This window comes from Trichomycterus rosablanca, chromosome 17 (genome assembly GCF_030014385.1).
Source record: "Trichomycterus rosablanca isolate fTriRos1 chromosome 17, fTriRos1.hap1, whole genome shotgun sequence".
Classification (NCBI taxonomy): domain Eukaryota; kingdom Metazoa; phylum Chordata; class Actinopteri; order Siluriformes; family Trichomycteridae; genus Trichomycterus; species Trichomycterus rosablanca.
In genome coordinates, this window is record NC_086004.1 from 12,874,920 (window position 1) to 12,888,632 (window position 13,713).

General features: G+C 40.7%; 1 protein-coding gene across 1 annotated transcript in view; it reads left to right on the forward strand.

The window, feature by feature from the left end:
- LOC134331863 (adhesion G-protein coupled receptor D2) overlaps positions 1–13,713 on the forward strand; it is a 138,982-nt gene that overhangs the window by 52,771 nt on the left and 72,498 nt on the right. Inside the window, exon 20 of the mRNA XM_063013403.1 lies at positions 8,963–9,004. Within this exon, the coding sequence (XP_062869473.1) occupies positions 8,963–9,004 (42 nt within the window). The remainder of the gene's footprint in view (positions 1–8,962; positions 9,005–13,713) is intronic.

A 13,713-nucleotide genomic window follows, 5' to 3' on the forward strand; every position in this document is an offset into this window, starting at 1 on the left:
GTCTACTTAAACCTTTAGCATTTAAAAAAATCATCTACTACTGCCACATCTAAAAACACTGTTTTAAAGCGTGTTGTATAAAGTGTCTACAATTGGAAAATGTGGATGTCAATCAAACACGATGGACCAATTAGAATTGACACAGAGTTGAGATTTTCTGGTAAAGTTCTGTCACGTTTTTAGATTAATAAAAACCAAATTGTGCTTATTAAAAAAACCCTGCTGGATTTTGAAGAGGACATCTGTGGCTAAACGGGAAACGGTGTAGTTTGTTTTATTTCCTAACACTTATGGATTATTCCTTGAGGATGTGAGATATCTCCAAGCCGGGACAATATAGATACATTTGTTTATTTTTTTATTATTTAATTGTTTCATTTTTATTGTTTATAAATGATATTTTTCATTATTTATTTATTATTTATTTTTTTGCTGCCTCTTCAAGGTGTAGACTTGCGAGTTGACAGATCTAGAATTTTATATTGAAATGATAATTTATTTGTTAAATACAGATAAAGTTGCACTTTAAATTTTATTTTAAATGTTTGTACGGTGCTGTTAAACAAACCAAAAATACTGCTAAATGTTCTGTGTGTAAAAGTTTAAATAAAAACAGCAGTTTTGCGTAACTGTGATGTTGTAGGTTCTGTATTTATTCCTTTAGAATATTAGTTTCACAGTCTGAGCATTGTTATTTAGATAGCTAGTTTAACCATTATGCATTGAGACATGTATTATTACTGCTTAGTTGTTTGAGAGGAGAAATGACGGTATCGGATTGGTATCGGTATCGGCAGATACTCAATTTGCAGTGTCGTATAGGTATTGGACATAAAAAAGTAGTATCGAGCCAGCCCTGGTAACAGACTTTTCTGTTGTGTAGTGTGCTGACAATGTTTGATGTATGTGTTTACGTATTGAGTGCATTTTGTCCCCTTTGAGGATTCTATAATTAATGGAAAAGTGTGCTTCTTTACACACATGATCATCTCTCTGTAGTCTGTGCTGACCCTCAATAGAGCCAGTAAAGTATTATGCCTGTTTATTTCTTGCTTTATAAACTCAGCAAACTCTGAAGACGCTCGGTTACACTAAGACCGCCTCATCGTGCAAATTAACCTGTAAACGTAAAGCACTTAAACGCTATGCGAGTGAAAATCGTTAAAATGCTAAACACAAACGGTAAATTTGGAATTTCACAGGAAATAGCATATTACACAGGAAAAGGCTTATTCACTGTCTGTGGCGTGATTTTCACAGCCCTGAATTGTGATAATGATTGTAGTAATTCCAATATATTTATTTACAGTATGTATTTAACACTGTAGCGTTTCATCAAATCAGCTAACATCTCGTCTCTGTATGCACCAAAATAAAAGACAGAAGTTGCACCTCACATTTTTTTCCCTCCACAGTAAGAAAAAATCTAATAACTCATGGCGTCCCGAGCTAACTTGACAGCTTTTAGTCTCTCCATCCGTCCATCCGGTCAGCTCCATTTGCTCCCAAAGCGATGTCACGAGGCATCATATCCACTCAGGAGACGGAAAGCTGTCCCGCTCCCTCCTCCACCCCTCGCCTAGCCACTGCGTCTCTTTAATCACGGTTTTCATCTCGCTACATTGAAATTTCGCTTACCAAGGACAGCATCATAAATAAAAAAGGGCTTTGTGGGGATTTTACCTGCAACTTTTTTTGTGCATTAGAGAAGTCTGAGAAAGAAAGAGGGGGGAAAAAAGACAAGGTGGTCATCTGTGAAAATTTATTATCATTTATTACGATAGGGCAGGAGCGAGAAAGTAAGTAAAAGCTAGGAGGCAGGCGTCTATAAAGGAAGCAGGGGAGATCCTTAAATGAAAAGCAAAGTGAATTTCTGTATTTTGTTGAGCTGTAATGAGGAGCAAGAGCCTTTATCCAGTGTGGCACATAGACTCGTCAGTCTTCGTATTTGTGATGTACGGAATTTAGTGTGTGTTCAGAATTTAGTTTAACCCAACATGTTGGATGACTGAGCGGCCTGAATGAAATGCACTGTGCTGTAGTTCTGTCCTGTGTAAGCTTTGATCTTTTACAATATATATATACTGTCCATTTCATCAGCTCCACTTACCATATAGAAGCACTTTGTAGTTCTACAATTACTGACTGTAGTCCATTTATTTCACTGCATACCTTTTTACTCTGCGTTCACCCTGTTCTTCAATGGTCAGCACCCCTACAGGACCACCACAGAGCAGGTATTATTTCAATGGTGGATCATTCTCAGCACTGCAGTGACACTGACATGGTGGTGGTGTGTTAGTGTGTGTTGTGCTGGTATGAGTGGATCAGACACAGCAGCGCTGCTGGAGTTTTTAAATACCGTGTCCACTCACTGTCCACTCTATTAGACACTCCTACCTAGTTGGTCCACCTTGTAGATGTAAAGTCAGAGATGATCGCTCATCTATTGCTGCTGTTTGAGTTGGTCATCTTCTAGACCTTCATCAGTGGTCACAGGACGCTGCCCATGGGGTGCTGTTGGCTGGATATTTTTGGTTGGTGGACTATTCTCAGTCCAGCAGTGACAGTGAGGTGTTTAAAAACTCCATCAGTGCTGCTGTGTCTGATCCACTCATACCAGCACAACACACACTAACACACCACCACCATGTCAGTGTCACTGCAGTGCTAAGAATCATCCACCACCTAAATAATACCTGCTCTGTGGTGGTCCTGTGGGGGTCCTGATCATTAAAGAACAGCAGGAAAGCAGGTTAAAAAAGTATGTACAGAAACAGATGGACTATAGCGAGTAATTGTAGAACTACAAAGTGCTTCTACATGGTAAGTGGAGCTGATAAAATGGACAGTGAGTGTAGAAACAAAAAGGTGGTTTTAATGTTATGGTTGATCGGTGTATGTACCAGTTCCTGTCAGTTCCTATCATCTCTACAGGAAACACATCTTTTCTTTTCTTTTGCTAGTATGTTTTGCTTTTGTATAAATGAAATGTTGCACTACATTGCAGTCTCATGGGTGCTTGTTTTGAACAGGGCACGTTTCCTTTTTTATTTATGTATTTTGTTTGATGTGGAGCAGCACGATGTAGAACAACGATAGTCTGTGGAATACTTTTCTAACAATTGATTACAGAGTTCAAAAGAAACAGCGCTTTTAACATATGATCTATTTTTGCTCTTCGGACTCGACTCGACACATAAGGAATTAACATTTGAAGCACTTCTCGCTGTTGTTTTGATGTCACTTATTATTATTTTTAACTCAATTATATTCTAATTGCTCGTTTTCCTAACACATCAGGGATTTTTTTCTCCACTTTGTTCCAGACACAACAAAAGGTTATTAACAAATAAGAAGTATGATCAAAAACATGGTAATTCATTTGCAGAGCTAAGCAGGAATTGTAAATCTAATCCAAAACAACAAGCTTCAACTGGGTAATTATCTGCCGTGATAGATTCAGAGTGCAGCGTAGCAAAGCACTGATACAGTAAACTTAATGTATTGTACCATCCAGTATTATTATTCATTTGGAAATTAAATATGAGAAATATTAAACTAAGTAACTAACTTATCAAATAAATAAATAAATATGTAGAAAGATAAATAGATCATATTTTATGTGGAAAAACCTATTTATTCCCCACATATATATTCATACACCGATCAGCCATAACATTAAAATCACCTCCTTGTTTCTACACTCACTGTCCATTTTATTTACCATATAGAAGCACTTTGTAGTTCTACAATTACTGACTGTAGTCCATCTGTTTCTCTACACACCTTTTTAGCCTGCTTTCACCCTGTTCCTTAATTGTCAGGACCCCTGGTGATTCTCAGCACTGCAATAACACTGACATGGTGGTGGTGTGTTAGTGTGTGTTGTGCTGGTATGAGTGGATCAGACACAGCAGCGCTGCTGGAGTTTTTAAACACCTCACTGTCCCTGCTGGACTGAGAATAGTCCACCAACCAAAAATATCCAGCCAACAGCACCCCATGGGCAGCGTCCTGTGACCACTGATCAAGGTTTAGAAGATGACCAACTCAAACAGCAGCGAAAGATGAGCGATCGTCTCCGACTTTACATCTACAAGGTGGACCAACTAGGTAGGAGTGTCTAATAGAGTGGACAGTGAGTGGACACGGTATTTAAAAACTCCAGCAGCGCTGCTGTGTCTGATCCACTCATACCAGCACAACACACACTAACACACCACCACCATATCAGTGTCACTGCAGTGCTAAGAATCATCCACCACCTAAATAATACCTGCTCTGTGGTGGTCCTGTGGGGGTCCTGAACATTGATGGACAGGGAGAAAGCAGGCTAAAAAAAGTATGTAGAGAATAGATGGACTACAGTCAGTTATATGGTAAGTGGAGCTGATAAAATGGACAGTGAGTGTAGAAACAAGGAGGTGGTTTTAATGTTATGGCTGATCAGTGTGTGTATATATATATATGTCGTAACAAGTCAGTTGAGGAACCACAGCAACTTAGCCACGAAGACATGTACAGTTACAGATCAGGGTTGCAGTGTGCTGTGGTACATAGTGCATAATTGGGAGAAATAATCACATCATTTAAAATAATATTGATAATTACTTCAGTTTTGAGCATTAGACTTTTAGGTTTGCTCTCCACAGTAGGAATTTGGCAACAAAATTAACAAGTTAACATAAAGTTCTGGTCCACATTTGGAAAAGTGCTTCATCAAATTGGCAGCGGTGATACATCAAGATCTGTATCCAGCAAATGGAATTTTCCAATCTATTGGTTAATTGATGTTTGGCTGTCAGCAATGCGGAGCTGTCTGTAGGGTTGTGAGTAAAATACTGCACATCATTCTGTGGACTCAGTATATATGGAGTAGATTTTTTTTAAGTAAAACTTTTTTTATTTTATTAAACAGTTTTTAACTGCATCTTCTGATATGGTGATGAGAAAAGGAGAAGTTGAAGACCTGAAGATGCTTTGCATGAAGAAAGGGGAAAAGCAAAGGCTGGTTAGCAGAGGAGAGCAATCCCTTCTATCAACAGAACACACTGTCTGTTACGTGATGCTGTTCTACAGCATTTCAAATGAAGGGATTTATTAAATTGAAGTTCCCTTAGCCGAGTTAATGTGATTATATCGAATCAGAAAACAATTGGGACAGTATGGAAAATGCAAATAAAACACAAATGCAGTGTTCCGTATATTTACTTTGACTTTTATTTGATTGCAGACAGTTTGAACCTGAGATATTTCATGTTTTATCTGCTCAACTTCATTTCATTTGTTAATATACATCCATTCCTGCATTTCAGGCCTGCAACACATTCCAAAAAATGCTGAGACGGGGGCAATTTATGGGGGGCTAGTAATGAGGTGAAAAAACTAAATAATGATGTGATTCCAAACAGGTGATGTCAACAGGTGATTGTAATCATGGTTTGGTACAAAAGCAGCATCCAGGAAAGGCTGAGTCTCTGATGAGCGAAGATGATCCGAGGATCTCCAGTTTGTCAACAAATGTGTGAGAAAATGATTGAAATGTTTAAAAACAATGAACCTCAAACAAAGATTGGAAGGGATTTGCATATTTCTCCCTCTACAGTGCATAATATCATTAAACCATTCAAGGAATCGAGAGGAATTTCAGTGTGTAAAGGCCAAGGGTGCAACTTAAGCTGAACACCCGTGATCTTCGATCCCTCAGACGGCACTGCATCAAGAACCGCCACTCAACAATAGCTGATATAACCACATGGGTGAGGGATTACTTTGGCAAACCTTTATCAAGCTCTACAATACAGAGTTACATGCACAAATACCACTTAACACTTTACTGTGCAGAAAAGAAGCCTTATGTTAACCATGTCCAGAAGCGTCAAATTCTCTGAGGCTCTGAGGCATCTAGGATGGACCATCACACAGTGGAAACGTGTATTGTGGTCAGATAAATCAGCATTTTTTGGAAAAAATGTACGCTGTGTGCTTCGGACCAAAGACAAAAAGGACCATCCAGACTGTCCAAAAAGTCAGGGTCTGTCAAGGTATGGGGCTGTGTCAGTGCCCTTAGCAAAGGTCATTTACACTTCTGTGATGGCAGCATTAATGCAGAAAAGTACATTGAGATCTTAGAGCAACATGTGCTGCCTTCAAGACGTCATCTTTTCCAGGGACGTCCATGCATTTTTCAACAAGAGAATGCAAAACCACATGCTGCACACATTACAAAGGCATGGCTGCGGAAGAAGAGGGTACGGGTACTGGACTGGCCTGCCTGCAGTCCTGACCTGTACCCAATAGAGAATGAAATGAAAAGTGCGACAACGACGACCCCGTACTGTTGCACATCTTAAGACGTGTTTGCAGGAAGAATGGGACAAAATAAAAGCTGAAACATTAAATCAATTGGTATCCTCGGTGCCAAAACGTCTTTTAAGTGTGGTCAAAAGGAATGGCAAGATTATAAAGTGGTAAATGCTTTACTGTCCCAACTTGGAATGTTTTTGGAATGTGTTGCAGGTCTGAAATGCAGGAATGGATGTTTATTAATAAATAAAATTAATTTGAACAGACAAAACATGAAATATTTCAGGTTCATCCTGTCTGCAATCAAATAAAAGTCAAAGTAAATGCAAGAAACTCTTAACCCAACTTTTTCTGATTTGGGGTTATACAAGGGCACTGTGTAGGGACCCTGTGGAATGGAATCCTTCCTATGTGTGTTAATATGAGGTAGTTATATATTTACTTATTTCATATCAAATAAAAAACACACTGAATCTTTGTGTGAGAAATCAAAAGAAATCTTTAACCATCAACCACAAAACGTTTTGCTTTTTTTCCCATTTATGGACAATGAAATGAGCTTGAGGAGGAAAGTGAATGTGCATCTTGAACACTTTGTAAAGGACAATGCAGGACATGATGAAGACTTTACAGTGTACTGTCCATTCTGCACCCAAGGGCATCTCGGTCGTGCTTCTTTCAGTGATAAAGAAACAGGATTTTTTTTATTTTGTGAACATTAAACAGTTTGTGCATGTTAGTCCTACTTGTGTTACTTTATCTGCTTACTGGTTTTGATGAGATGCTTCATCCCCTTATTGTTGCCCTAGCTAGGCTGGCCACTTCCATAACCCCCCAAAAAAGTGGGGTCATCAGGATAGTGTCTACAGCACACGAAGTTAACACCTTCATTGATATACACCGATCAGCCATAACATCAAAACCACCTTCTTGTTTCTACACTTACTGTCCATTTTATCAGCTCCACTAACCATATAGAAGCACTTTGTAGTTCTACAATTACTAACTGTAGTCCATCTGTTTCTCTACATGCTTTGTTAGCTCCCTTTCCTGCTGTTCTTCAATGGTCAGGACCCCCCACAGGACGATCGTCTCTGACTTTACATCTACAATGTGGACCAACTAGGTAGGAGTGTCACGGTGTTTAAAAACTCCAGCAGCGCTGCTGTGTCTGATCCACTCATACCAGCACAACACACACGAACACACCACCACCATGTCAGTGTCACTGCAGTGCTGAGAATGATCCACCTGTGGGGGTCCTGAGCATTAAAGAACAGGGTGAAAGCAGGCTAAAAAGGTAAGTAGAGAAACAGATGGACTACAGTCAGTAATTGTAAAACTACAAAGTGCTTTTATATGGTAAGTGGAGCTGATAAAATGGACAGTGAGTGTGGAAGCAAGGAGGTGGTTTTAATGTTATGGCTGATCAGTGTAATTGTACCTGTCATTAACTTGTGACCAGGGCAGTTGTAGCCTACCGCATAAGGTACTGGACTAGTAATCAGAAGGTCACTGGTTCAAGCCCCACCACTGCCTGTTGCTGCTGTTGCTGAATTGCTCAGACTGTATACTGTCATAGTACTGTGTCACTTTGGATAAAGGCGTCCACCAAATGCTGAACATCTAAATGTAAATGGTGACCTGTCCAGTGTGTTTCTACCTTGCACCCACCGTAAAACAGACAATGAATGATACTATAACTGTAATGCAATTAAAGAAAATTAGAAATGGTCTTATTAATGAATGTTCTACTCATCACATTTAGAGTCTACTTGTGATATTTTAGTACAAAAAGCATGAAATTCATCTTTTCTTTTCTTCAAAATGAAAAGGTGGTGAGCCGATCACTCAGAAATGTACTTTCTTTTTGGCTTGTTGACACTTTAATAACTTTAGTTATTAAAACGTAGTTTTTTTTTTGTATTTTGTTTATGCATTTTCTCCCCTTTTTCTCCCGACCTTTACGCATCCAATTGCATCATGCTTCCTCTCCACTAATGCTTACCCCCCCCCCCCCCCCCCATTCTGATTGAGTAGAACGAAGCTAAGCCACGCCCCCTCCGACATGTGGGCAGCAGCCGTATGCATATGCACTAGGTGAGTGCTAATGCGGATCAGCCCAGTGTACGGAGAGACACACCTTGATCAACGCACTCCTTCCCCGCCCCTGTGCAGGCGCCATCGATCAGCCAGAAGAGATCATAGTTGCATCAGTTTCGAGGAGACCCTATCCGGCTTACTGCTACCCCACCCCTATATGAACGACAGGCCAGTCGTTGTTCATGTGGCCGCTCAGCCCAGCCGGATGGCCAGACGATGTATTCGAGATCCCAGCTCCGGTGTGCTAGCATGTATTTTACTGAACCTTAAAACCTAGTGGTGGCTTTAAACCAATAAATGACATGTGTTCATTCTGATCATTACATGCATCTGGTTAGCTTCCAGAGGAGGGCAAATATGTGTGGACAGGCAAGTGAAAAACCGGTTCGTCCACCCTAAAACCAGGCGTACGGACACCCTACCTCTAGCTGGTGTACACTTGGATTTTGTAGTCTCTGTATCTTCACCTGCTAATTGAAATAAGAGGGAAAAAAACAATAAAATTGATTGAACGCTTTCTTTTTGTTCTTTGTGTTTTCTCTTTGTGCAGGGTCTCTTCATCTTCCTGATATATGGCGTGTACAACACAGAGGTGAGTCTGCACTGTGTCTCAAGGCTGACTGAGTGAGTGAGAGAACTGACAAGTTTCTGACGCCACCCCACCACCGGGATACGGGTTTTTTTTCTTTCTTTCCCCGGTTATACTTTTTTTTTTTTTTTTTACAAGAGCATCCCACTGCCCTTCATGCTTGGGCTAACTTATATGCATCCAGGCTCGCCATTAACCACTGACACGCAGAGTAAAGAGCTAGTCATTCCTCAAGCGCATTGGCCAATATTTCACTGCCTCTTTAAGATTTTAAAATCACAGCCCTCCATTTACCATTCTGACATCGGAGCCCTGTCGGGCGCAGTGTCTTGTCTGGGAGTCCAGGGTAAAAAAAAATAAAATAAAGGAATATATACAGGACAGATTATGGTTATGAACATACATAAGAACTCTTTGACTGGAAGAATAATGGTCAAATATCACTGTTATAAATGAGGACTAATTTAAAATTGTCCTCTCTAATCTAAATTCTAATAAATGCATGAATAAAATTCCCATAAATAAGCAGGATGCAGGTACAGGGCTGGTTCTAAACGGTGGCCTGTATTCATTCCTTCACATTTTTATTGAATATTATAAATCTATGTGAAGAAACAATGCTGTTACATTGAAAGAAGCTTTTATGCAAAAACAATTTTGCATAGCTCGGCGAGGTCACAGCCTTCTGGGTATAGCATTCCACCCTCCACCACCTCCACCCTGGCACAGGCTAAACGTCCCAGCCCTTTGTCTTCCCTCACTCATACCTTTTCACCTGCTATAAAAGAGAGGTGAGAAGGTGGCCCTGAGTCAGAGCCCCGCTTTGCCATCGCAGATTCCATAGCGGACTTGCTCCGCATTGTAAAATAAATCATCGCCGCATTCTTGCTTAAGTGGCTTTTTTAGGGCTTCGGAATCTATTTTCCAAGTACTGGCTCTCCTTGACCCTGAGGTCTTCCCAATTTGTGAGCAACCCGTGTTTGCTTTTGACATTTTTCAATGCAGGTTTTGTAAATATAAAATATAACAATCTTTACCTTTTTTCTTTTCTCCTGCAAGCTCTTGACTTATTTTCTCCTCTCTTTTATTTTCGCCCATTGTAAACGTCAAAAGATGCATCAAAAAAAAAAAAAAAAACACTAGCAGCTGATGTTTCACCTCCGACACAGGAAAGGAAATTCTCTACATTAATAGAAAAATGACACAAAGCCGAGGATGGAATCAGAAAAGAAAAAGTAATTAAAGAGCGGAAAAGAAAGGCCAAAGGAAAAAGTTCTGTTCTGTCTCATTTTTGTTATGGAAAGCTCTCTGTATCTCTAGAGACTAGAGGAAATCTGTGTGATCTATCCACATGCTGATCGCAGAATGAAAGAAATTAAACAGGGACAAGATGCTCTGTTGGCAGTAACGAATCAGAAAAATTGACTTAATTGATTACAGCAGGTGAAGTCTTCCCGAGGATGATGTACGGTGGAGTCAGCTCCATATATTTGTGGTAGATTAGTTCAATCTTACATTGAAATCTGAAATGCATCAGATTTCATTTTTTTATCCCATGAAAAATAGCCGTCATTTATACATATCAGTCGGATGCTGCTATTTTCACGGTAAAACGTAAAGAATTTTTTTGGACCCCGTTTTTCCAAAATTACAGATAGAGATGCATGAGTACCGATACTGGTATCGAGTATTTACCCGATACCACGCTCATTAACTTGTACTCGTACTCGCAAACGAGGCTCCGATCCTAAACATCCGATACCGTGTGCCTAGTGCACGTTGCTGCGTTATGCCTGGTTCACACTACACAATTTTTGCCCTGATTTTCGCTCGGCGACTGGTCGGCGCTAGATTTGCCGGCTCGGGAGCAACTCGGCTCTCGATCGCTAAGTGTGAACTATCCAACAACTCGATCCGACCGGCTCACCGAGCGCTCGAGTTTTCTAGCACGTCAGATATCTGATCTGAGATGTGCGACTGGGAATGAGTGACATGTCGAACAGCCAATGAGAACGCAGGATATGGTGTGAGGGGAAACGCAGGAATGGAGTGTAAACAGGTGGGACAGGGGGATAATATAGTTTATATCAGAATACACCGGCACACACACACGTTTAACAGTATTTCTGACCTGATCGTTCTCTACAAAACATAACAACAAAACACCAACATTGCAAAAATATTTATTAACCTCCAACTCATTAACTCCATTAACTCATTAACTCCATTATTCTAAATAGGTATTGGTATCGGTATCGGCAAGTACAAAAATACATGTACTTGTACTCGGTTGGGAAAAAATGGTATTGATGCATCCCTAATTACAGATTTCACGCCAGTCATTAAATACCTACCTTAACGGTTGAATGTAAACCTAAAACATCCAGTGAGTGCGAGGCTCCATCTCAAATACGAAAATAGACATCCGTGTTTTGACACACGCCCCTCTGCAGAAGTCCACAGAATTGTTTTTATGCATGTTCTCCCTTTTTCTCACGATATTTAGCGTGCCAGTTTTACCCAACTGCGTTATGCTTCCTCTCTACTGGTGCTGACCCCCGCCCTGATTGAGGAGAGTGAACTGACACACACCCCTTCTGACACGTGAGCAGTACCCGACTGCATCTTTTCACCTGCACGAGGCGAGTTCATATGCGGATCAGCCTTGTGCACCGAGAGCCACACCTGATCGTGTTATTCCTCTACTCTGTGCAGACGCCATCAACCAGCCAGCAGAGGTCATTTCCCTGCCCTGTATGAACAACAGCCACACGTTGTTCATGTAGCCGCCCAGCCCAACCGGGTGGCAGAGATGAGTTTCTAACCGACGAGTTTGAAATATCAGCTCTGGTGTGCTAGCGTATTTTAGATAGGGCTTTACATATCAGAAATTCATTTAAACAAACCAGAACTAACATCCACCTGTTTAGATTTTAGTTTCTGCATTGAAGTGGCACTCTGTCGCCGAGAAACTCGGCGTTGCTTTAGGTCGGCTGGGCTCCATCTAGCGGACACAATTGCCAGTGCCTGCAGCAGACACGTTTCTGCTAGGGCGGGATGACCGGACTATGTGGGTGGGGTCTTCAAACGCTGTGTAAGGACCCTGATTAGCAGATAGAGAGGCACCTGTGCAGAGTGCATAGGTGAAAAAGGGTTCCGCTAAGTTAGAATAGATAGAATAGAATGCCTTTATTTGTCATTGATACATTTACAGATGTACAGTACAATGAAATTCTTTCTTTGCATTTCTCAGCTTGTTTGGAAGCTGGGGTCAGAGCGCAGGGTCAGCCATTGTACGGCACCCCTGGAATAGAGAGGGTTAAGGGCCTTGCTCAAGGGCCCAACAGTGGCTGCATGGCAGAGCTGGGATTCGAACTCTCAACAAAGTTCTACCCACAAGGCTACCAGGGCTGCACGCGGGTTGAAGGAGGCGTGAGTAGCAAATACCCACCTCAAATGCAATCAGGGATCCCCCACCAGCAGAAGACAAATTGACTGCGCTAAATTGGGAAAAAATGGGAGAAAATGCATAAATAAAAAATAGGAAAAAATGACAAATATTTTTTTTTAATGTTTTAAAAGTCATCTGAAGATATTGTAAAAAAGAAAAAAAGTTTAATATTTTTGTGTGTTGCGATTTTACCAGTTTGGCCTGAATTAAAGGAGGTTAAAGAAGTCAGTTGGGTAAATTATTGGTTTAATTTATTGGCTGAATTATTCATCTAGGTATCGTGTGATTTTTCTTTTGTTACATTTTTAGTGTCCTTGTGCTAAGCATGTCACTAGGTCTTAACATCAGCATAAATTGAATTAAAGAAAAATTAAAAGCTTAAAAAGGCATCACTCTAACACCTTCAAATAAAAACAACCAAACAGCTTTTAACTACACTAACCCCGACAGCCCAGCTGGCTGGCAACATACCGTTGCTCTGATTCGATGTCATTTTCCTCCGGAATAAATTGCTTTGATTTCCCAGTCTCATTCATTAAAACTACAGTTCGCTCCGGTTGTTTTAATTCATGACTCGCAGGACAGAACGTAAGAGGGAAAATCCAATTCTGACATATTGCTGTTGGCCTGGGCTTGTCAGAGGTGCCTTGTTCTCTTCATTAGCCCTGTCAGCACAGGTAATGGTGTCTATGCAAAACACGAGCCGCTGTGTGTATCTGTGTGCCAGCATAATGTATGACGATGATGACAGGCTCTAATGAAGTCATAAGATGTAATGCGTATTTATTAGCACGAGTGGCCGGGCCAGGACATGGTCGGCAGGCTTGGGGAACCGCTGCGGATTTGTAGCCATTTCTGACAGCCTCACTAGCAAAACAAAATCAGGAAATGCACCCATTTTTGCTATTAATGCTCGATTGTATGCATGAGCTTGGCGCATGAGCCCGGTATACATGCCTTACTTATGGAATAATACAAATAAAATATCTCTTATATGCTAGGGTGACCATATTTAGTTTTTTTAAAAATAGGACACTTGGTCCGAGAAAAAGAGGACGTATGGTCACCCTGTTATATGCACACTCTGGCCAAAAGTATCTAGACACCTGACCGATTGTTGGTCCAATTGTTGGAAATTCTTGCTCATTAATACAGTTTCCTTTCCTCTTTGTGGCTATAACAGCTTTCACTGTATCGGAAAGGCTTTTGTTACAAGATTATGAAGTGTTTGTGTGGGAATTTGTGTCCATTTAGTCAAAAG